Below are 21,033 nucleotides of genomic sequence, written 5' to 3'. Positions count from 1 at the left end.
AGATGCAGTCAGATATAAGAAATCAGTAGACAGTGAGTGGTGTCACAAACAGTACCTGTTTAATAACTTCCAGAGAAGAATTTCAAAACTAGTTCTTTAGAGAGAGAAGTGGGTGATAAAGGAGAGGGGAAAGAGAATACAGATCATGGGAAGAGGGGGGATTTTTGTTAACTTTTGTTTCAGTGTAATGAGCTCCTAGTCTGAGGTAATAATGCTTAAAAAGTACCAGAGAAGACCTCGGACTCCAGTGCCCTTTCTAAAGAAATGGGGAAGCTTTAGTGCTCCTTTGTTGTTTCTTCTCCAGGGAGTGTGAGTGGGACATAGTCATTAGGATATGTGTGAGAAATTTGCCTTTAACTTCTGTTCCTGGTGAACTTCACTGTGCAAAGAGAAAATCAGGCCACAACTTACTTTTTGACAAAATAAGGTACTGAGAGTTGGTAAATAAGACCTATGACATTTCATTTCTTGGAAACACTGATATCTGCTCTTTTATTGTCAGTGATCTTTTTTTTTTTTTTTTCCAGCAAATAGCATTTAAAAACTTGGTACAAAGAAATCAGCAAAATGAACAGCAAAATCAAGGCCCTCCATCTTTGAACTCCACAATACAGCTGCCCTTCTTAATAGTCAACACTAGCAAAAGAACAATTATAGACTGCAGCATATCAAGTGACAAGTGAGTGTTTATGGAATCGATTTTTACAATTTTATTTTCTTTACAGACTGGAATTTTTCTTAAAACAAACAAGGGAAATTTTTCTAGCTTACTTAAAGTAATTATTGTATTTTATATTTGCAACTGTTGCTCCATGGGGTTGCTTGTTGTTTTGGTTTGGGTTTTTTAATATTTAATGCAACTGCAGGAGTAATAGGAATGAGTTTATCAACACTGCTTTACAAGTTAAGAAAGGTCAACTGTCACTTTGTGAAAGGCACTTCAGGCTGACATTTCAAAGAGTGTCCACTGCACAGAAGAAATAACTGAATGAAACTATATACCAGGACAGCATCACCTTTTCATGAAGCCATGGTACTGCTTCTGAATATTTACTCTTCATATGCCAGAAAACTCTATACAGTCAGAAACAAAGGTGATCCATGTGGCACAAAAGTAACGTCCTGGAGGTGATGACAACAACTTTGAAAGTGTCTTTTAGCACCAAAAAAGGGGCACTTAGTTCTTTGAAGGAAATTACATAGAAATTTGAAAGACTGTCTTTGTAAGCAAACTGCTATAGTTGCATTTATATTAATTTGAAAATATTCCAGTTACATAATTCTGGTGCTCTTCATCCTGTGAAAATATGGCTGAAGTGTGAGGTGCTGTTACTTTAACTGGTAATCGGATCACAATAGTTTATCAGCTGAGAATAGCTGGCTTTGCTTTAATACTGTAGATTACAGATTTCACTCTTGGTGTGCAAATCCTGGACTGAACTGTGTCAGGCAGCAAAAATAGACAAGCTCTAGTAACCTAAGGACCAATAGGCAAAACAGCAATACTATTAAAAGTTGAATTTTTGTAGAAAATTGGACTGAAGTCCAATACATTCTGTGACAAAACTTTTGGAATACTCCCATCAGCACTGCAGTTCACCAAGCTGGGAATTTTAGGATCAATTTTGGTTTAGCACAATTATGCCCTTATTTTATAGTCAGACTATATAGTTCTTTTGAACAGGGCTCTATATTGAGCTTTGAAGTTGTTAAGAAGTTGAACAATTCCATATTGAAACTTCAGAACTGTTGCTTTGAAGTTGTCAGAGGTTAAACTGGCATCTGGGATCTAGAGCAGTGTAGCACACACATAACAGCCTCCAACTGTATGAAAATGCTGCTACTAAAAGTGAGCACACCAAAATTATTTAAGTTGTCAATACTTCAGTTTATATAACCTGCTTTGGTATTACTGTCATCTGGAGGTCATGAAGTGTACGACCCAAATTAAACGAGCCTTCCACTGTGGTTATTATTTGTGCAACTGATTAGTGGCAGCAGCAATATGTAGATAAACAGTGCCAGAATCTGCTCTGTTTTAAGCACTGTTACATTGATCTGTTTAATAAGGCAGTTAGCAAAAGTGGGCACTCAGTTTGGAGAATTCACGTCCTGTAGTTTATTGGAGAGTATTTGTGCTGCTTAACTCCATTACTGGTCAGCTTGAGTGCTTGCCCTGCACTTGGTTCCAGTCCCAACAGCCCACTCTTTAAAGGGCTTTCATTTTTCTTTCTTCTCCAACTAACATTTATATAAAACATTGATGTGAGTAAATCCAATGAAGAACAAAGCTCACAGCATTAGCTGCTCAAAGTTGTGTTTACAGAGGATCTTCTAAAGGAAAGTAATTGTTTGGAAAAGTTGTACATATGAGGGTGATGTCGTATCATGAGGCACATAAGTTTGGGTCCTCTAAGCTTTTTCCTATGCAAGAACAGGCTTTATCCAGCCAAAACAGAATGAAATTTCTCCCAAATAAAAATGAGAGGTTATTGGGCAAGTTTTGTTTAGAGTTTGAGAAGGTAGATGGGTGCCAAGCAGCATACTGGGAATGGCATTTCTGAAGTTGGAGTAGGAAAAGCAAAGTCTTCAGGTAAAAGGAAGTAGTTATAAATTATATTGAAAAGATGAAGCACAAGAAGTCCCAAGGTACAGTGACACATTTTCCCTCTTAACGTAGTTATGCTGGAAGGAATACAGGTGCAAACCCAAGAGATTTTACAAGGAATACGGGATGAGTCATAAAAGAAATGGTGCCTGGAACTGACAATTGCACCCAGCACAAAGCATTATGGCACCAAGTGAAAATTCTGTGCACAGACACAAGAGCTGTAACACTTCCGAGCTTACTGGCTCCAGGTATAGGAAAGCTAATATTAGGAAAAAAAGCCTGTCAAGGAAATGGGCATGTGACATGAGCTTGGAGAGCACGTGGAAGACCCACCAGTGAGTTATCTTTCAGAGATTGTATCTCATGGATGGGATAAAGGTCTTGTCAGCAGCAAATGAGGGACTGGGAACCAGCCTTATGTTGTGCTGCCTGGAGCAGCACGGTCCAGGCTTTTAATAGCCTGTGATGTAGCTTAAGGCCAGTCTAGATGCCCCTGCTTTCCTTAAAGCTGTCTTAAGTTTGTGATACAATTAAGTATCACAATTTCCACTTTTATATGCAATCAAAAACATTTTCAGAGTCCTGCAGCAGAAGTGGTGTGTTCAGGACTGAACAGACTGCTTTGCTAGCTGCATCCAAAAAAGCAAAATTATACCAAGGTAAATAGGTCAGTTCACAGGAGGAGTGTTGCACAGTAGAACAGAAAGTGAAATGTAAAACAAAGCAAAAACAAAATAGTTATTTTGGTGACAGGGCTGCAGGTGACCTTATTGGCTTTAGTGCAAGTGAAGGTTCATGTTAATAAGGCCTTCCTCTTCCCCTTTGAAACTACTTAATGAGATTGAAATTTCTAGACTTTCTTCCTGCAGTGGTGAAATTACTTTAATTGAGAAAGTGCCATTTTAAACCCTGTAGGCAGGAGAGAGAAAGCATTTGTTGCAGTTCTCTTTCCCTAAGGACCCTTTACATAAAATGAAGAATCTAGACACTTACCTCAGTGCATACCAAAAAAAACAGAGAAAGAATAAGCAAGAAAAGCACAGCTGTGCTCTTTTCAAAACCATCTCACTTTTAATTTTTTACATGCAGATTTGAATACCTCTTTAATTTCGATAACACTTTCGAGATTCATGATGACAGTGAGGTGCTGAAGAGAATGGGAATGTCCTTTGGGCTCGAAGCAGGCAAGTGCTCAGCTGAGGACCTAAGAACTGCAAAATCACTGGTGCCAAAAGCTTTAGAAGGCTATATCACAGGTAAGTTAGATGGGACTTTGAAATGTTGTTCTGGATCAAATCCATAACCTTGGTTAACTGAAGCAAATTTAATTATATTAACCTAAGTTTTATGGGACCTAGCAGGGTTGGTATATGAACCAGTTGTTTTGCTGTTAATTCTGGAAGCTATATCATAGTTGTCCTGTAAATTTAATTCACACTGATTTATAACAACGAACTTCTAACCGAGCTACATTATGAAGAAAATATTTCTTAAATAACTAAATTGATACCAAGAACAGATTTTCATGCATTGGTATTAATTTTGAGTAACTGGATGTATGGAGGAGCAAACTGGAAGAAGGCAGCTCCTCCCAAGCTGAGGAAAAGGAGAAAAAAAAGAGCATCTTGAACGAGTTGAGTGTAATCCCTCAGGTGCCAGCAGATGCCATCTGAGAACTGAGCTCTAAATAAATCAAGAGGCTCCGAAGGCTTTGGAACAGGAGTCCCATGCAGAGGCTTTTACCTCCCCTGTTAGAACTGGTCATGCTTAAACAGACTCAAACCTAGAACTCACTCAGTGTTGCATCACTGGACTAGAGCTGCTAAAATTTGTCATCACTTCCTTTAGTTATTGTCAGAGTGTGTTCTTCTTGCTCTACCCACAGCTTGAACTTAGCCCAACATTTTCTCAGGTTTCTGGAGGGACTTTATCTGTAAAGGAAGTGTTACCCAATGAATTCCTGTGTACAGACCTTGGTTTGTGAGCAAAGGGAGCAAAGCTATTGCCCTGACTTCTCTGGTCTTGTTTAAATTGCAGTAGTATAAAACTGTGTCTTTCACAGGAAGGTTGGAAACTTCAAACATTTCACTTAATTTTTTTAAAACTTTCCTAAAATTGATTTCCTCCAGTTGGCAATATTTAATCTTCATGTCAGGATCTTTAAAATGCAGGCTTTATATTAAAAAAGAAAAGGCCATTTTGTTTGCTAAGAGAAATATAGTTAAGTGGTCAGGAAGTTGAACACATGTTTTTGTATTCTTGATTTAACTGTGTGAAAGAATTAAAAATGAAACAATTCCTTAAAATTTGTGATGTCAAAACACTGGTGGATATAACTTAAATTCACTTACATTCAGTAAAATTAGTACACTTTAAATAGCTTAACATTTCAAACTACATCAAACATGCTTACGTTTATCAACACTTGTTTGTGTTTTCCTCTTGTCCTGTGCATTTTAAAACTAAGATTTCATATTTTATTTTTGGTCAATTTTGAAATTACACTCCAAGTCTTTATAAGACACCACTGGTACCAAAAAGAGAAGTTGAAAGAAATCTTGATTTGTTCCTTGCAGATTCTTTCAACTAAAAATTATTTACCATCAGCAACGTAAGAGAGGGGAAAGGAGTAGAACCCACATCTTTTTAATAGTGTTGCAATGCTTAAGTTACTTAATTGCTCCCATGTGTCCAGGATCAAACTAAAATTTCTTTTTAATTTTAAGCCTGCCTTAATTTACCTTCAGAGAACAGGAGTTTTTTACATTTGCACAAACCCCTGTGTCATTACACTATTTACTGAGTATTTCCCTGGTAGCAGACCAGCAGCCAGGAACCCACAGAGCCTTTAATTCACAGGAAATGCATTGGTTTTATTTTTCACTCAAATTGCATTGAGGCAGTGGGTCACATCCAGACCTGGGTTACATTCAGCTGTTTCGGCCTCTGAAAAAATGAGCCCAGAGGTGCTGCTACCACCACATGGACATTTATTTTAAAGGCTTCTTCTATCTGTTGTTTGCCACTAAATTACACAACACTAATCTACAGTTAAGATATGAATTGCACAGTAGTGGTTTCTAATGGCAGTAAGTGACAAATAAGGGAAACAGACTGAAATGTTTTGCACAGTACCTGAAAATCCAGCATTTGCTTGCTTATTTATTTTTGGTTAAGTGTAACTTTCCATTTTAACCTTGGGAGTCTTTAAACATTGTTTCTTACACTGCAGGAGTAGTGAAATAAAAGGGTCCTCACTGGTTTCTAGAATCCATGGTTACTTCTACAGCTGTCATGATGGCCCTTTTAACTACATTGGCTTCAGTTACTACTATACAGGAAAAACAAATCAAGGTCTCCTATTTATTCCCTAAGTAAATTTATTGTGATCAAGATTTATTACAATCACAGTAGTTACTCCATGAACTCAACTGCTGTAGAAGCCAGTCCTATTCTAATATGTCTAAGTAGGTAAGTAATTTCCTGTGCAATGGTAGTTTGACCTTTGCCTGGTCATTTTTTCAGATAATTCCTGACTTCCAGATAATTCCTGTACTGTGATGCTTGCCAGTAGAACTTGAGGAGCAGTTGGAAGAATCCAAGTCTAAACCAGTTAGATTAAAGAAACTTAAAATAGACAAAAAACCTTGGACCATCTCAGCTTTGAAAAGAAAGAACTTTCTATTTGCATTAAACAGCTAAATAAATTGCTTGGAATTGCTGAACTGATGATGTGTGCATCAAAACCTTATTAGTGTATTTTCTTTTCAGAAGGATCATGTATTTTAGCCATTCTTCAAGTGCCCAAATTTTAAAAGTAGTGTCTTCTAGGTTTGCTATCAGTTTCATGATGTCTTAGCAAAAAAAGTGTTGCACTTTTGTAATATGCATTTTAAGTACTACATTGGTGTGATCCCCAGGTATGACTGCCATTGAAACCACCCAAAGCTAAGGCATATTAACATCACAGAGTAATATATTCTGTATATCTTAAATTTGTTTGTTACATGCTTTTCTGTTGCTTGACTGTCCTAACTGACAATGTCTAAAACAGGATACTTGCACCAGTTTAAGATGCATTCCAGGGGCCCAGTCCTAGTTACAAATTCCTGCCCATTTCATTTTGAGCCAGGTACTTTCCTGTGTGCTCTTCCTGAGCTGGTTCCGGGTACTAAACTACAGGCTTTTTGTCTGGCAGAGGAGTTTCTGACAATTAAACCAGTAGAACTTTCTAGCCAAGGGCTCAAACCAGAACAGCTCAAGTGTGAAGGAGGGAGTGAGATTGCTGCATGAGCAGAAATACACCACTGAGACAAGCATGAACTCGTAGAACCATATCCAGAGTAACATCCTGTGCCTTTTGAGCCATGCACATACTACAGGCAGTTAATGCAAAACCAAGTCCTGCCTTTGTTAGTTGAGTCCTGACTCCTAGAAATGAGACTACAGATAAAAAAAAGCAAGCAATAAAAGTTCTGAGGCACTAACAGTTGGAGTAACAGCATCCCACTTTGTGGATCCCACTAAGGCAGTGGGCAGAGAAAGTGGTGCAGTTTAGGACCTCGAGATTACACCACTTCTTTTTTCTTCCCTGCATGAAGAAGTGCTCTGCCACTTACCTGTATAATAAGCCTTGACTGGAAGACAGGCTGGAGTTGGAACTACAGAGCCAAGAGTAATTGATCTACTCTGCTAGAAATGAGTCTTTCATTGTAGGCAGATTTCTATTTTGACAGACTTTTCTATACTGGAAATGGCTTCAAATCCCTGTCTTTCACAAACTTCCTTTTTTCCCTGGCTCCCCAGAGCCCACTGAAAAATAGAATTTAGAAATGTGAGGCAATGAAAATACAAGGCAGGGATATGCATCTATGAACCACCTTTCTGCCTTGTGCAAAAGCCACACTTTCTTTTACCTTGCTCTTATCCAAAACTGTTAATAAACCACAAGATTACTAGCAGTGTCTTGTTATTCTTCTGGAATATTAAGCATGTACACACAGGTACACTCCTTCATAATACCAGGAAACACTGTGATACATCTCTGTTAATCTAAATACAATGCAGTCATTCCAAATGGCTTAGCCTCCTCCTGCAAAGATAGGGGGAAGCTGTCAGAACATGTTCTCTGTAACATCAAACCTACATTTAGGGCAATCTTAGTGAAAGCCATCCAGCTATGTCCACATTTAACTATCCTCATCTATTCTGTCCTCCATAGATCACCCTAAAACTGCCACTTATTAATGTTTGCTGTCACATTCCAAGGGCTGCTGGCAGGGACACCACTCTTGCTAGCCTTGCTTTGTGACATGTCATTAATACCCAGCTGCTAACAGGTTTCCACAGCACAAGGTAGCTTGTGGATCCATCCCAGTACATGGTGAGCCAGTTTTACAGGGCTGTGTCTGCCTGTCCTAGGCAGCACACTGCCAAATCCCAAGGAACCAAAGCCTAACAAGAATGTAGAAGGACAAATGAGAACGTGTAGGTAACAAACACATTTAATTATTCCTCTTACCTGCTCTTAGAGAACAATTCCAGATAAATATGAGCAGTACAATCCCACTGTGCTGTAAAGAACAGATGTTTCCTTAGGAATAGAATTAATAGTAAGGACTCTGACTCCTGGTTAATATCCAGCTGGAACCACATGCAAGCCCATGGAAAAGAACTAGACAGTCTTGGTAACTGTTTTGATGTTAACTCTGTGTTAAGATGGAATTCGGGCAGGTCAATAGAAATACCTTATCTAAGAAACAAATTAAAAACAACCTCCCCCCCAGAAAATCCCACAAGTGTAATTGGGTCAATGGACTTGTTTTGCTGATTCTCTTGGCAGAAATGTGCGTAATTGGAAACAACTGACAGGCATTACTTGTTAGGGAATTTGAAAACAAGTGCTGTGAGGGTTGTAAGTTACCTGTTCAGGGCCCTCAGGGGGCTTTTAACAAATTACCTGAAGAAATTCAGCATTATTGCAAGACCATTTTAATGGTCTTAACCCTAACACTTCCTATCCCCAGAGAGGAGACAGCCTTACATGTCACACATACAATGTACAACAGGCTTTCTCTTCCCTACTTTTGGCACAAGACCTTTGCCATGGTCTGTGCTTTCCACAGCCAGCTCTGTCTGTGGCAGATGGATCAGGATTAGGTAACATTTCTGCACCACAGCCAGCCAGGAGAGCACCAGGATGAAACTGCCTTTGGCCCCAGAACACACACAGCCAACACAGAGCCCACCTGGGCGACTGCAGCACCTCAGCCCAATAAATACAGTTGCAGTTGAACTTCACCAAGCAGAGCAGGAGCTGTTGGGGCATTTCATAGGGTTGGTCTGTAGCAGAAAGTCCCCATGAAGGACTGCAGAACTCCTGTTTCAGTACCTGCGACTCCATATGGCTGCCAGCCAGTGAATCCTCTTCAGACAGGGGGAAAAGCTTCAGAGAAATAGGCATAACTGTGAGGGGGGAACAATGCAAGGCTTGAGTTCATCCACAAACACAGGGGTTAAGTTCATCTTGATTAACTAGGACACATCTACAGTATAAAACCAACTTGAGCTACTGGTACCTTCTAAACTAAACTATGGAATCCTAACTGCAAAGTTTAAGATTGTAAAAGGAAGAAAAAAATTTAAGTAGCTATTATAAACACAGTTATGCTTTCTTGTAGATATGTCTGCAGGATTTTCATGGATAAATCAAGGGTTACTTTCAAGTTCAGCACAAGTAGTTTCACACTTAGAGGCATCTGGAGGCACTTGCAATGCTAAATCAAGGTAAATGAAATAATTTTTTATTCAAGGGTAGTTATATATGCTTGTGGTACTTTCAATAACCTCCTGTTTCATACCACTTTCATGAATGGAGATGTTTTCTTATTATGGTTGATTTTGATTGTGAAAAAGTCTCTGTCTTCCTTGATAATTATATTTGAAAGGTCAAATCAACATGCTTTGAATTTTGAACATACCAGCTATGTTTCTTAAGAATAGAATCACTTTGAGCCCTTTTTCTTGATTAACCTTAAATTCCTGCCTGGGCATGGCCTACAAATAGGTAATTACATGTGGATATAAGGCTGGTAATATTTCTGCAGAATGCAAAAGAATGTTTGGTGTCTAAATGCACTACTGCTTAAGCTCTCACGAAACAAGTTTAATCCACAAAGTCTATTAATAATTTAAAATTAAAAACAAACAACCAAACAAAAAAAAACCACTACCAGTAAAAACCCAATCCAAAATACATCTCAACAGCCATACTTTGCTTGGAGGTTACCTGTACCATAAAAAATGGAAATAAGGATTATTCTGGAACAGGTTCTTCATTACAGCATTAATAGCTTCATTTCACATTGCATTTTGTGCATTGACTAAACTGATGGGTTTCTTCTTAATATTTCTTCAGCTTGAGCAATTCTCCTAGTTGTTTATGGAAAAAAAAAAGTGACTCAATAATCTTTTCTATGCAACTTTGCAGTGGTTTATCAGTTTTCACTGTATCACTTCTGGATTTTTCCTTGTTGGCAGCATTTCTTTGACTAAAGGAAAAGCTGAGGCCAAGAAAAAGGCTTAAAACCTCATGAGAAACCCTCTAAACTTGACCATTTCTGTTGTTTTGATAGTGAGAATGCAGGGTTGTGTCTGGATGCTGAAGTGGCCTTAGCAACTGGGCAGCTCATTGCCCTGAGCAGTCAGCAGTCCAGCAGCGCAGCGTCCCGGGGGGAAACGCCCTGCTCCTTCAACGATGAAGATGAAGAGGATGAAGATGAGGATTCTTCCTCCCCAGAATGAGGAGAGTAGAAAATGGAACATACAAAATGCTGCTCAAATATTCTTAATGGGAGTTCCTGTTTGGATTTTACTGGTTTCTTGCCTTGTTTTGCACTGTGTTCAGTGAAGCAAAATGGACGCTTCAAAATCAACTTATTCATAACTGAAAAACTTTTTGTAACTGAACACAGAGTGACATGTAGAGACAGAGCAAAATGGGTTTTATCAGCTAAAACCGAGGAAAAGAACAAAGTTCTCAGAGATTTGGCAAAGCAAACCCCAAGTTTACCTTTTCCATTTTGGGACTTAAGTCTCTGTCTTCCCCTTGTCTTTACCAGATGGAGAAGAAAACGGAGTCAGTCAGCAAATGCCAGTTCTTGCATTGTCTTTTGGCTGTGCTGCTTTAGAAAAAGGGGGAGGAAGAGCACATGCAAATGCGCTAAAAAAGCTATTTAAAACTATCTTATATGAAAATGGTTATAGGGAAAAGGGGCTGCTAAAATGTTTGCTTTTTTTCTGTTCAACTTGCTGTATAGAAGATTCTTAAAGTAATACAAATTGCAAGTGATTAAATGGATCTTGAAATAGTTTAAATCCATTTTAGATACTCTAAAAGTAACAGTATAAAAGGTTCGTATGTTCATTTATACTGCAGACCTAATTTATTATAAATAAGTGAATATTCTTAGCCATTATTAAAACAGTCAGGAAAAATCCAGTATTCTCTGCACCAGCTTTTTTAAGGAAAACAAGTAAAAAAAAAATTGTATTTCTAGATTACAATGTATCCAGTGTAGCTTCTTCTTTACTGTTCTAACTTTATATAATCCCTTTGATGTTAGAGCATGTGTTGGATTTTTTTCAAAAAAGCCTCCCACCATGTTAAGGCTCTCAGGCAGCGTGTTTTCAAGGCAGTGCTTTCAAATGTGGGCTGGGTAGGTCACATAACTTTTTTTAAAGTCATAGGATGAGGTTCTTAGGAAAAAAATAAAATTTCAACAATATGTCATTTCATGTTTTGCATTCCAGTCAGCTTGGATTATGTATGACAGAAGAACTGTCTTATCATTAACTTCTGTTGCACTCACCTTGATGCGCCTTTGAAAATTGTATCAAACCACTTCAAATAATCTGTGGCTCAAGTTACACAACACGAATCCCATCTGAACTGTTGAATAAGACTTGCAGCAGGAGGCTGTGTGTTCCATAGCTAACATCACATCCAATCATAAAGGCCTTTTTTAAAAAAAAAAACCACTTCAATATCAGTGCACAATACACTGCAGATGTACTCTTCTCGTGGTGTTCTAACATCCAGGCTTTTAACTAGTCTAGAAGTTAACTATTTTTAATTAGGTAAATGCAGTTTAAAATAGTGTTACTTCTTTCCAGTTTTTATACTGTGTGTAATAGTTGTCTCAGCAATGTTCCTATGTTGGGAGAGGAGGCAGCTCATCCCTCTGTTCCTGCCTGAGCACTGACAGCAGTTGTGTCCCTGAGGGCTCTGAGCGGGACTCTCCCGGCAGGGGCCGTGCCCACTCACCTCTTACAGCCAGACCTGCACTCAGGCCAAAAGCACCAAGCCTGAGCTGCACAGAGAAAATGAGGCTCCAGCTCCTGAGCTGCCTGGCTGTGACCAGGAGGCAGCACAGGACCAGCTGCACCCAGGACAGGCAAAACTGCGAGGAGCAGACAAGCACATCTGCATGTTTACATTAAAAACTAAAGCATCCAGAAACTTTTCACAGATAGTTCAAACTCCTGCACTTGAGGTACAGTTAGGGCAGCACCAGTATGTAAGTACAGCTCTTGGCTGAGCAAGTAGAGCTCTCTAGCTTACACAGCTCAGTTACAAATGCACAAATTAAAAGAATTCCTGTATGCCTACCATGTTATTCATCCTCTGGGCAAGACTGTTAAGACTATCCTGTGCTCATGGCTCACAGGCAAGAGCAGACTGAGGGCTTTACACCACCTCACTTTGACCAAATCTGTAGCACTACCTCTATACCAAGAAAAGCTTTACAAACACAAAGTAATATTCTTGCTGAGAGTCAATGCACCTGAGCTAAGCAGCTCACTTTGGAAATAGGGGGAGGAGAGAACAGGTACTCCAGGCATGTTATTATGGAATTTGCAGCTTCATGAATGACATCTCATTTAAACAGATAATCACTTTTATTCTTATAAACCCATTGCTTTTTCAAAAACTGCACTGTCAGTCAGCTTTCATTGGAGAGGGCAGATCAAAGATACCTTTATGCAGGATCCTAAGGAACTCTTAACGAGAAACATCTTCTAAATAATTATCCCTCAGCAATACATTAGGGGCACATTTAACTTTACACTTTATTCACACTTCCCACTCAAGATCTGTGTAAAAACTAAAAACAACAAAACACTAAACAGGTCCTAAAGAGCAGCACTTTGAACTATAAGAACCAGGGAAAAAAAGGCTTCCTGCCCAGAAATGGAATGTATTTTATTAGCAGTCAGTGTGCTTTCTGCTTTACGGGAGGAAGATCTTAAATGATACCTTTCTTCCATTGATGTCTGTGCCCTTCAAAGCAGCAGACTGCACAGCTACTTCCTTTCTGGCAAACCTCAAGCTATCAAAGATAAAATATAAAAAAATCTAGGAGCGCATAACATTCATTTAGACAGTTGAATCAAATCTTTAAAAGTTATTTTTCCTGGACTAGCTGAATACAAAGGACAAAACAAGTTACAACATTTAGAAGAGACTTCAAAAGTAAATTCTTTCCTTGGGCTTCCTTGTGCCAAGTTCCAGTAGAGGATGAAGTTCAACTAAAGCACTGTGGTCTTGTGGCTACACTGAAGTCTGGGAACTAGGAGAATTTTGGGCCTTATCCAGCCATAGTCACTCATGTATGATCTCAGACAAGCCTTTCAATCATTCCTGTTCATCTTAGCTGACATATTTTAAAAAGAAACAAAACACACACACAAAACCTACAAACCAACATAGGTAAATGCAAGACCTCACAAAATGCAGGTGTTGTATCTGATTTGAGCGCTGAGCAATTGTGAGTAACAAGGGGGGTGAGAATATTAACTCACCATACAGCTCCCCCGCAGCTTGTGGCAGTGGTTGTGCTCAGCTGCTTCAACACACAGGCCCTCCCTCCCCTGAGAGCCAGCAGCACTTTCCAGAATAAAATGGTCATGAGCAAGACTGGTTTTCCCATTTTCTATTCAGTTACCATCATCCTCTCCCGTCTCATGCCATACCCCTGGCACTCATGGATAGGAAACAAGCAGCAACTAGTACTAGATGATATCTCTGATAAGAAAAGGTTAACATTTCAATTGTCAGGCAGCTCCTGTTTAACAGAAATGTCAGCTTTATTCCTGGACTTACTCTGTGGTGCTTGAGAAATCTAAATTTGACTTAGAAAAACTTGTCAGCTCCACTAACTAGAGGAAAAAGTATGAGAAGGAGACAGCATTTTTCTGTTATGTGGAAATCTGACATAATGTTTGTGGATTTTGGTTCTTAAAATTCTATTAAAGTCCTTCTCATTTTAACACTGGAATTATTGGCAACAATCCACCTCATCTCAGAAAGTGTGTGTATCTAAGCAAATGATACCAGTTTAACTGAAGGTATGACTTAAATGACTAATGTCATTAAAGCCAGCACAATCCACACTGGAGATGTTTCCATTTTGTTTAAGGGGTTTCAGTTTTTTAAACTACAGCTTGTAAATACCCCTAATCCTTTTGAGCAGCTGGAAATTGCTGAGTACAAGGAATTCCCACAGAAGGACTTTTGCTGATCAACGTCAGCCTGGAGTAACATTATGTAAAAAGCCCTAAGACCTTCAAGTTCATAAATGAAATGCTGCTTGAATTTAGAATTCCACAGTTAAGGTTTTAAATCTCAAATTCTCTTTCTTCTGACCACATCCACCATTTTAATTCAAGAGCATGGATAAAATTTAACTACATTTGAACTCTGGGCAATAATCCTTTTTATAATTAACTGGCCCTTTTCAGCTGAAAATAATCCAGGCAGTTGATTGAGAATAGTGAGCTAAAGATGTTTGGGGTTTGGTTTCATTTAAAACAAAGCCAGTAACCACAGGGTATGCTATAAAGAAGACAGACCAAAACAAGTTATTTTCTGCCTGATGCACCTCATTTTCATTACAAGAATCTCTCAGGGACATCAGTGTATATTAAATAGCCAGATGTAATGAAGCTGGGGAAAGACTACATGAGCTTTTTTAATTTGTGATTTACAAAATTCTAGTGTTAGCCATACTTTGAGGTGACATCCTTCTGCTTCAGCCTCCTTGGCTGACGGTGCTTCAGCCTCAGCAGTACCTCTGGCAGCATTACTGGGGAACAGGGGAAGGTTAAGGACCTGTTTATGGAGGTTTTGTTCTTTAGAATATGCTCCTTCTTGAAACCTGACCTATGTCTACAAGCAATACACCAATGAATCATTTGGAATTTGTGGCCATCACACACCTACCCGAGCATGTGAACAGCTCTAAATAGTTAATTTTCTGCTGGCAGGTGCTCACATAACCCAGTCCTGATACCATAAAACTTCCTGAAGCTCTCATTCCTTAGACTTAACAAAGTTCCCAAATCAGATTATCTTTTTCCTATTTAGCTGTTAGAATTTAGTCTGGTGAATGTTTTTAAGAGGCTGTGAGCAACTCTGCTCCCCTGGATCCAGGTATATTGCCAAGAAAATACCCACAACTAATGTTAGTCCCAGTTGTTCATTCTATCTGCTAAGGATTACCATCCTTTCAAGTCACTGTAGAGCTGCATCTACAAGAACCTGCCAGCTCCTCCAACCTGATTGCCTGAGTTGGCATCCCTGGATTCCTCACCCAGCTGGCACTGCCAGTGAGGGGAGGGAATGCTCATTAAAACAGCCCAACAGTAACAACTGCTGGGGCTGTTGATCACAGCTGTTCAGAGACTCCACACTCACTTCACACCTTTCATACTCCCACCTTGTCTGGCTACCCCAGAGAGCAGCCAAAACCAAAATGTTTTCTTTCTGCTTCCATATTTTTGACAGTACCCAAGAATCCAGCATTTAGGACATCCACATAAGCTGCAGGACCACCAAAAACCCTTGCTCAGATTTGGGCAGAAGTAACATCCGAGATCTAACCATCCAAATCCCAGGAGAAAGCCTCCTGCTTTGGAACAATATGGAACAGATAAATACATCTTCATTTATCTAAGAAGAAAAGCAGACTAACCTGGTTCAGGGCCATAATTCCTAGCAGATACTGGAACCTCCCAGTAGCCCAAACTTGCACCTCTTCTTAGTATTCTGTATTGGCTAGAATAAGTGGAAATTACTTAAACCTTCTGACTTCTCTAAATGCCATTCTTAAGTACTCAACACTCTCCAGGCATAGACACTTCAGATATATGGACACCATGGGATAGCAGGATACAGCTATGTAAAATTTACATCCAGTTGGAGATGCAAATCAAACTCATCTATGCAGAAACTTTTTCTGAGACAAAATGAGTCTTTAACAGTGAGTTGGTTTAACCTCTTCTCATTATCCAGGCTGAGTGAAACAGAGACATCCATCCCCAGCACTGCCTGGCTCTTGTGCTGTCCATGAAGCAGCAATGGCTCCCCCGTACGAGGCAGGCAGCCAGAGGGAAAAGCACCATATCCACAGCCCTTCCTGATGACATTTTCAGGTCACAGCCACAAAAGTTAAAACACTGATCAGAAAATAGGAAGTCCACAAAATCACTCTCCAGGCTTTTTAGTGGGTTTGTTAAATTGCTAATGTAGCTTTAACAATTAGTAGAGTCGGTTGTGCTAATGCAGGGATTAAGTGGATCTCCCAGAATTTCCCCAGGAAAACACCAGCTGAATCACAACCCAGCATACAAGTTTCTGGCACGTTCCCCTGTCTTAAAGGCCAGGCTGTATATATGAGAAATACTTCAGAGAAGTATATGCAAATGTTATGACACTGTATCTCACAAGCACCTACTGTGAAAAAGTTAATCCTACTTTGAGCAAACCTGTAAGAAGTAGGGTATGAGTTTGTCCTTGTTCCTCAGGCCCTGACTGCAAACAATGCCCCGGGACCAAGGCAGCAGCCTCTGTGTTTGCATATCCTACATGGCATCAGGAGTAAGCAGCAAGTACAGGCACAGCTTTGCACCAGTCTGTCTGTTGGCACTGGGGGTGCTCTGGCAGTCGCTGAGTGCCCTGGCAATGAGGGAATGCTCATGTGCCCTCAGCCCCTGTTCCCGAGCTGCTGCAACATGCAAAAGGCAGGGCCGTCCCTCCGCCCCCCGACGGTAGCACTTTTTAATATCCACTGTATTCTACATGGAAGTGAGTTGTAGAGATGCTTCCTTTTTATGTTTAAATGGAGAAACCACTTGAAAGTCCATTAAATTTTTAATTAAATAAAACTTAATTTTTTTTTTTTTAAGAATGAGGCCAGTCATGGACAAAGCTATTTTACGACCTCCTTCAACACTGAACTCAAAGTAGGGTTTGTAAACGTGGTGGGTGGGAAGAGACAAATCCAATATAAGGATGCTAACTATTTGAGATTTGAAATTCTAATTATTTTTTAATCTACTCATCTTGCTCTCCCCCTCTCCCAACACAAAGCATCACATGAACCCTTCAGTAGAAATTTTTCTTCCTTTTCTTGTATTAAACTCCTGTGACTTCAGGAAAGTCCAAGTTGCCCATTCATTTTAATTTTTCAATTCTCCATAGATTTCTTTCTTTGCAAATACCTATAAATTATAAGCTAAAGTTTTATTTTTGCAGAAAGTCTGCTATTAAGCTATGTTGATTTTTTTTGTCCTGATCAAATAGTGTTAATTTCTACTACCACATTGTACATGGCTAGGAGTAGTGTAAAAAAAAATGTGGTAGTATTTTATGTGCTTTAAACACTGATAAAGATATAAAGAGAAATGCATATACAAAGTTTTACTTTCCTAATAGGAACACTGGCATTAGCAAATAGTATATTTGAACCAATAGGAAATATTACTTTGTAGTAGAAAACACATTGTAAATAAAAACTTGTTATTTTTTTAATGGAAATTTTATAGAAGCTTTTTCTGTATACTCAATTGATCCCATGTTTACTGAAAATGCTGCAAGTGGGAATTGTACATTGCAAAATGGGGGTGGGGAGCAGACAGTCTGACTGAGGTGAAAGTTGTGTGTGCTTTGGAGAAAAACATCCAGTTGTCTGTGAACAGAAATGTAAAGCTTAACTGTAGAAGAACCGAATAAAAGACTTTCAAGGCAACAGGATTGGGCTTGCTTTTGAGAAAAACACTGCAGAAAAAGGTTGCACAAGGTTAATGCTGACAGTATGTACCTTATAAAAAAAAAAAACCTACCCTATTTCACATAGGAAATATTGCATGCTTTGGTTTTGAAATAAGTATCAAAATCTAGCAGTTGCATCCTCAATAGGTTCATTATCCAGACTTTGGAAATTGTTCCATTTTGATAACTCACAAAATTCTTAGGGATATTATTGTCCCTGTCTATTCAAGATAAGCACCCAGTCTAAGAGTATTCTAAGTACCTCAGAAACAGCTCAGCAGTTTCCATGTCCAGCTGAAGGCACATTTCACACAGGCTTCGCTCTTCCTATGGAACAGTGTTTCCTCAGCATGCTGTACTCCAGTCCTCTGTGTGCTCCCCATGCCTCAGGCCAAATCCTGTGAACACCCTTCAAACACCTATAGACTGAACTTACATCCTTCTAAACCCTTTCCTCATATTTTGTTAACAAGAATCCAAATCAGACTAATTTAAGTAGCATTAAATACAGTTCCTCTTCATCCTCTGTGTTGGTTTTCCAACTCTGCTGAACATGAACACACCGAGTAATGTCACAGTGCTTGTTTTTCCCCGTGTGCACAGAAGACCCACGACTCACTATTCTTAAACTCAAACCAGCTGAAAGTAAAGGTTAAAGACAATAGCAGAAGACTTGCAAAACCATGAGTTCATTCTTCTGTAATAAACAGAAACTATCACAGGCCCCTTTCACTGAAATGCATTGGTATATTTGGGAAGGCATTTTCATTAACAGATTTGGCAAATAACTAGCTAAAAACTCCTGCAATGTCTTTTTCATAGGAAAGAAACTGAAGAGATGAGAGGATACAATCTTTATCTCAGCAATTGAGATATTTATGACTTATTTATGCTTATTAAAAAAAAAAGTTTAAGAATCTGTACCTTCTTTTGTGTCAGCACTGCATAAGTTGCTACCAGAATGATTCTGAAACATTAAACTGATGGTGAAGCTGCTTGGAATATTCTCCTTTAAAGAACCTAAAAGGAGAGGTTTTTGTGGTAAGCTACATTATTTCTTTGTGCTTTGTTTTCACCTGGGGATCTCCTCCCCAAGAACCCAACACAGCAACTGAGAGAATATTGAGAGCATAAAAGCTCTTTTCATCTTTCTTCTTCTAAGGAAGAAGTACTCGGCATGGATCCCTAAGAATGGAGAAGTCTGCAAATAACACTCTCTGAAATTACAAATGCTTTTGGTTAGAATTTGTTTGACTGTCCAACCAGACAGCATCATACACACTGGTTTATGCTTTTCTTCACATCAATAAATCTATGTTTCCTAAGTGATGGCAACTGCTGCAGCATCAAGTGCTATTCTGTGCTACAACAAGTATTTTTCCTGGTTAAAAATAACACTCTTTAAAATTGTATCTTGCTGAATTCCACACATTCTGTTATAAAGCAAAAATATCTCAAAATATTCAGGGAAACCAGCCCCCCCCCCAAATTGTGTAGGTTTATTATTCATTAAACTTTGTCTCAACCCCAAGTGTAGGATAGGAGATCGATGTGAACAATACTTCACTGTCACAGTGCCCTGTCACGAGTGCTGTCCCTGGCTCCCTGTGATCCGTGTAGGTTGCTCCTGAACGCAGCTCAGCTCCAGCACCGTCCTTCGCCTGCCTGGGAGGGACCTGGCTCTGCTCTGGGGGTCCTGCCTAACACCAAACCCCGTTCTGCTGCTCTGACTGTAAACCATTGAACAGGCTGAAAAACCTCGTGTCCGTGGGACTGTCCCCATGCTGAAACCACTGTTCAGGGGTAACAAAACAGAAGAAACTTTCCTATACATTTCACAGAACTCCTCCTCTGTCACAATGGCTAGAACAAGTCTGTCAGACTAAAAAACCCCATATGTTGTTGAAGGGTTTGCATTGCTGCCTGCTGGGTCCTAAGCTGCCCCCGGATAACCCACTGCAGGCTTGGTTTTGTAACGTTTCAAGAATCCCTCAGCAGCCACTGAGAGAACTCACAGACCCATTAAAAAACTGAAAACCATTGTCCCAGGCAGAGCTGAGCAGGAAGTGATATAAAAGCCTGCAACAATGAGATGACAACAAAAGGGAGAAGTAGGCAAACAGAAGGGTGTGTGTTCTTCAGCATAAGGCAGCAAACAGAAATAAACAATGACAAAATTATCTAAGCACCATTTTGCAAGACATGAAACCACGCAACCAATATCCTCCTTTGGTTCAAGTGACCATTGCTAACCCAAGTTTTCATCATCTTGACATTAAAGTTCACATTATGCAGCAATGACAACATACAAATATTAGATTTAACTAATCTATCACCATTATCTGAACAATAGTTTTCAAATATTAAATAACAGAAATTCCATTTAACACCATTGTTAAAGCAGCAGACTGCATTTTTACAGCAGCTGCTGGCACAAGTAAGATAGTTATTTTTAATAAATAAGCACCACAAGGACATAAATGTCTTGGCACATTCAGCAGTTAAAAACCATTTCAAACGAGTAAAGCCCACGACAATGTCCTAGCATTGACCTGTGCACAATTCCTGCCTCCGGCTTTGCAGAGTGTGATTCAAAGAGCACGCAGAGCTCTCAGGGCAGGCCCAGGCTGAGGGCACGGACCACGACAAGTCCCTGCAAGGTACGGCAGGGTGTGAACGCCCCAGCCAGCCCAGCTCACCCACGGCGGGGTGAAAGGCAACTCACAGCCCCAGAGCAGAGGCACGGCGGCCGCCGCTGTCCCGCCGGTGGCAGGGCGGTTTTCGCTCCCGTTTCCCAGCAGGCAGGGTCTCCTCCTGCGCCCTCACCCGCGCAGGTTCCGAGCGCCTTCCCCGCCCGGCCCCACGGACCCTGCGGGCCGAGCCCAGGCGGCACCGCCGGGCCCTGCACCGCCCTCACACCCTCGCTGAGGCGCCGGCCCGACGAGGGCGGCGGTGGGAGCCCCAGTCCCTGTCCCCGTCCCTGTCCCTCCCGCCGTACCCGCGCTCCGCCCGCCCGTGAGGGGCCCGCGCGCGCCCCTCACCCGGTACCGGCCGCAGGGGCGGCTCCGGCCAAAGGAAATGGGGCATAGAACCCTCCTCCAAGGGGCCTGAACAGACTGAGAACTTGGAGGCATACAGCAGCTAAATCCACCTTTCTATAAGCACTCCTGATTTTTGAGGAGTTTGGAATTAGAGCTTGACGGGAAACACCCCTTCACGCAAGGGAACCTCTGAGCACCAGTCCCTGGTGCTGCAGCAAGAGACCCCAGTGCCAGAGCCCCAGCTGGTCTGGAGATGGCTCAGGGGGCTC

At 40.4% G+C, this 21,033-nt stretch overlaps 1 protein-coding gene and 1 long non-coding RNA gene across 13 annotated transcripts in view; one reads left to right on the top strand and one right to left on the bottom strand.

Annotated features, from left to right (window-relative positions):
- The window catches only part of TFDP2 (transcription factor Dp-2), a 55,648-nt gene extending 37,948 nt beyond the window's left edge, over nucleotides 1–17,700 (top strand). For 4 of the 5 annotated variants that reach the window (XM_017822294.1, XM_017822293.1, XM_017822292.1 and 1 more), the window contains 4 exons: nucleotides 528–679; nucleotides 3,701–3,867; nucleotides 9,292–9,397; nucleotides 10,246–17,700. In XM_017822294.1, coding sequence (XP_017677783.1) covers nucleotides 528–679; nucleotides 3,701–3,867; nucleotides 9,292–9,397; nucleotides 10,246–10,414 — 594 coding nt within the window. In that variant the 3' untranslated portion in view covers nucleotides 10,415–17,700. Of the gene's footprint in view, nucleotides 1–527; nucleotides 680–3,700; nucleotides 3,868–6,136; nucleotides 7,172–9,291; nucleotides 9,398–10,245 lie in introns of those variants that run through there. The other variant, XM_017822295.1, reaches the window with a different exon arrangement.
- Nucleotides 33–20,765, bottom strand: LOC108500927. 8 transcript variants are annotated; one of them, XR_001876067.1, is made up of 10 exons: nucleotides 20,722–20,765; nucleotides 18,648–18,743; nucleotides 17,986–18,050; nucleotides 15,646–15,728; nucleotides 11,482–11,629; nucleotides 10,683–10,791; nucleotides 9,900–10,042; nucleotides 9,003–9,076; nucleotides 8,133–8,184; nucleotides 33–379 (listed from the first exon to the last, which is right to left on the bottom strand). It is a non-coding gene; the product is annotated as an uncharacterized LOC108500927 (long non-coding RNA). The 8 variants fall into 8 exon arrangements; XR_001876066.1 differs by lacking the exon at nucleotides 20,722–20,765 and adding an exon at nucleotides 20,276–20,457; XR_001876068.1 differs by lacking the exon at nucleotides 17,986–18,050.
- Between the last annotated feature and the right edge of the window lie 268 nt (nucleotides 20,766–21,033).

The sequence above is a fragment of the Lepidothrix coronata genome, unplaced genomic scaffold (genome assembly GCF_001604755.1).
Source record: "Lepidothrix coronata isolate B3197 unplaced genomic scaffold, Lepidothrix_coronata-1.0 Scaffold97, whole genome shotgun sequence".
Classification (NCBI taxonomy): domain Eukaryota; kingdom Metazoa; phylum Chordata; class Aves; order Passeriformes; family Pipridae; genus Lepidothrix; species Lepidothrix coronata.
The sequence above is the reverse complement of the archived record's forward strand: the minus strand, read 5'-3'. Positions and strand labels throughout refer to the sequence as shown.